This window comes from Larimichthys crocea, chromosome XII (genome assembly GCF_000972845.2).
Source record: "Larimichthys crocea isolate SSNF chromosome XII, L_crocea_2.0, whole genome shotgun sequence".
In the NCBI taxonomy this organism is placed as follows: Eukaryota; Metazoa; Chordata; class Actinopteri; family Sciaenidae; genus Larimichthys; species Larimichthys crocea.
Window position 1 is genome coordinate 26,323,262 of NC_040022.1, and position 2,841 is coordinate 26,326,102.

The 2,841-nt window shown below is 42.6% G+C and overlaps 1 protein-coding gene across 1 annotated transcript; it reads left to right on the forward strand.

The window, feature by feature from the left end:
- The first annotated feature begins 337 nt into the window (after window positions 1–337).
- Window positions 338–2,372, forward strand: foxd7 (forkhead box D7). Its single transcript, XM_010750969.3, has one exon. It carries the CDS (start codon window positions 1,227–1,229, stop codon window positions 2,187–2,189), a length of 963 nt encoding a protein of 320 aa, XP_010749271.2. The 5' UTR covers window positions 338–1,226; the 3' UTR covers window positions 2,190–2,372.
- Window positions 2,373–2,841: the final 469 nt, after the last annotated feature.

The window sequence follows — 2,841 nt, forward strand, 5'->3', positions numbered from 1 at the left end:
GATGCCACAAAGTGTCTCTGCGGCTTATCTGGAAGTGAAAATGCGGAGCTTTTATTTTGATTTCCAGTCTGTCCTTTAATGCTCTGCTCAGATTTTCCTCCAAAATAAAATAAAATAAATCAGCAGAAATCAAAAACTTTTTTATGCATAATTTTACACAGAATTTCATATTTTAATGTAAAATTTTACAGGTTTTTGTTTTTGTTTTTTTACAAAATTTTACAGTTTCTTTGTGTCAATTTTTTTTTTTAGCAGTTCACTGTTTTTTCTGTACACAGATTTTTTTTCAACTGTTTTTTAATACACAGTTTTACAGAATCTTACATGTTTTTTAGGCTGGATTTTTGCGTTTTTTACGCAGAATTTTACATATTTTTGCACAAAGATTTCACACTTCTTTTAACACACTTTCTCAGGGCCGTATGCACATTTTCTCCTCGTGTCTTCGTTTCACAAACAGCTGCCTTTAAGGATGGAAAAAAACACATTTTTCATTTTTTTGGTTAAATAAAAACAAAAGTTATAGCTCAGAATCAGCCAACAAAGGTAGAAATATTATTTATTTTTCTGGCTGTCCTTTCCCTCTTACGTTATTTGTCTCCGTTTATTTCAGATTTATTGTTCAAATTTAACACAAACATCCTCATTTTTTTTATTCCTGTCTCAAAATAATCTCCTTCTTCCTGCTCATGAGGAAGTTTTCGCTGAATCGATCTCCAAACGTCGTCTCGTTGGCACTGATGCGCTGATTGATGATGCGAGGCGCAGCAGCGCTGCGGAGGCTGGTGCAGGCCCCTTCTTGGTTACCTTTTTTTTTGTGCGTCGTTTTCATTGGTCAGGATCCTCTTCCTCGTGCCTCGGCGTGACATCACATCCACCCCGACTCACAGGAAAGCAACAGAGATTACAGATGATGCTGGACATCTCAGAGGACGCACACGCTTTTGACGCTTTTACGCACGGTCTGCTCGCTGACCTTTCTCTCCTTCTTCTCCTTCTTTTTTTTGCGCTTCCAGGCATCAAAGTTAAAGGATATCTACTTTGCGGTTTTGGAGAGTGTGCGTGTTGAAAAGTTGGAGGAGGACTCTGCTTGGATTCTTTTTTTCTTTTTTTTTTTTTTGGAGATGAGTCGTGCGTAAAAATCTGCTAAACCCGTTTCAGAGAAGACCTGTCACTCTCCCCCACCTGTTGGCAGGTGGTGTTGGCTTCACCCGCGGATATCTACTATGACATTGGGTTTGGAAGTAATGGAGGATATTGTTATCGACGTAGTAGGGGAAGGACTCAAAGACAGCGCGGAGGAGCAGCTCTTACCTTTGGATGAATCGCGGAGTCGCACCGAGACGTCCAGCAGCCAAACGAAAGAGTCCGACAGTCCGGCTAAGACCAAAGGACCCACGTCGGTGAAGCCTCCGTACTCTTACATTGCTCTGATAACCATGGCTATCCTGCAGAGCCCGAAGAAGAGGCTCACCCTCAGCGAGATCTGCGACTTCATCAGCCACCGCTTCGCGTATTACCGGGAGAAGTTCCCCGCCTGGCAGAACTCTATCAGGCACAATCTGTCGCTCAATGACTGCTTTGTAAAGATGCCCAGAGAGCCTGGAAACCCCGGGAAGGGCAACTACTGGACCCTGGATCCGAACTCCTCGGATATGTTTGAGAACGGGAGTTTTCTGCGGCGGAGGAAGCGCTTCAAGCGGCAGCACTTTCGCTTCGACCCGCTGAAGGAGCAGCACCTGGAGCCGAGCGGACTTCACGGCTTCCCGCCGTACGGACTCGGAGCTGCTGCTGCAGCCGCTGCGGCTCTCCAGCTGCCCAGTTTGGAGTTATACCCCTACCTCCATCACCACCATCACCACCACCACGCGCCGTCACCGTCCGCCATCCCACCTGTCAGCAGCATCCTGCCGGCTCTCTCCAGCTTCTTCTCCCGCAGCGCGCTCACAGCCAAGGCGTTCCTCCAAGCGCAACCGGGCATGGACGCGTTCAGCCCGGCACAGTGCACCGTGCCGTACTCCTCCTCCTCTCCTCTGACCTCCAGCGTGGCCTACGCGTCCTCCCCCGCGCTCTTCCACCCCGCAGCGTCCCCGCACTTCCTCAGTTTACACCAGGAGTATCAGAAATTACAGACTCAGCGTGGCACCGTGGATCTGACCAAACACATCAACACGGCCAACAGTGACTGATCAGTCAAAGCTGGACTCTGAACTTTTTCTCAGGTAACAGAGACGTTAAAAGAATGTTGTAGATATGTTTAAAGACAAACCTCTCCGTCCTTCTCAACTTTACAAAAAAAAAAACAACAACCAACAAACACTTTTTTTATTATTTTGATCCTGAATTATCAACTTTTGTTAAAATATTTAAATGACGAGTTTCCTAATCTTTTTCCTTTTTTTTTTTGGAAAGAAATAAAAGTGAATATTTAAACTTTGACTTCAAGTTGTATTTTGTGAGAATATGAAGATATTTCTTTAAAAAAACCACCAGATTTGACTGCCATAAATACACTTACGTTTATTTAATTTAAATCAGACTTTCTGGGTTTAATAACTTTAAAAAAAATAGAACAAAACAAAAATATCTTTATTTAAATGTTAAAAAATAACCACAAAAATGAATTAAAACGACTAAAATCAACTGCAAGCATAAAAAATCAACATCAAAATCATTCAAAAATACGTGTTTCATGTCTAGATTGTGATTTTAATAACTAACATGCTCATATCCGAGTTATTTCATATAAAAAAACATTAAAATAATAAATAAAAACATGTTTTATATGTTAAAAAAAATGACGGGAAAAGCAGCAGGCCTGTTAATGTGTGTGTGTGTGTG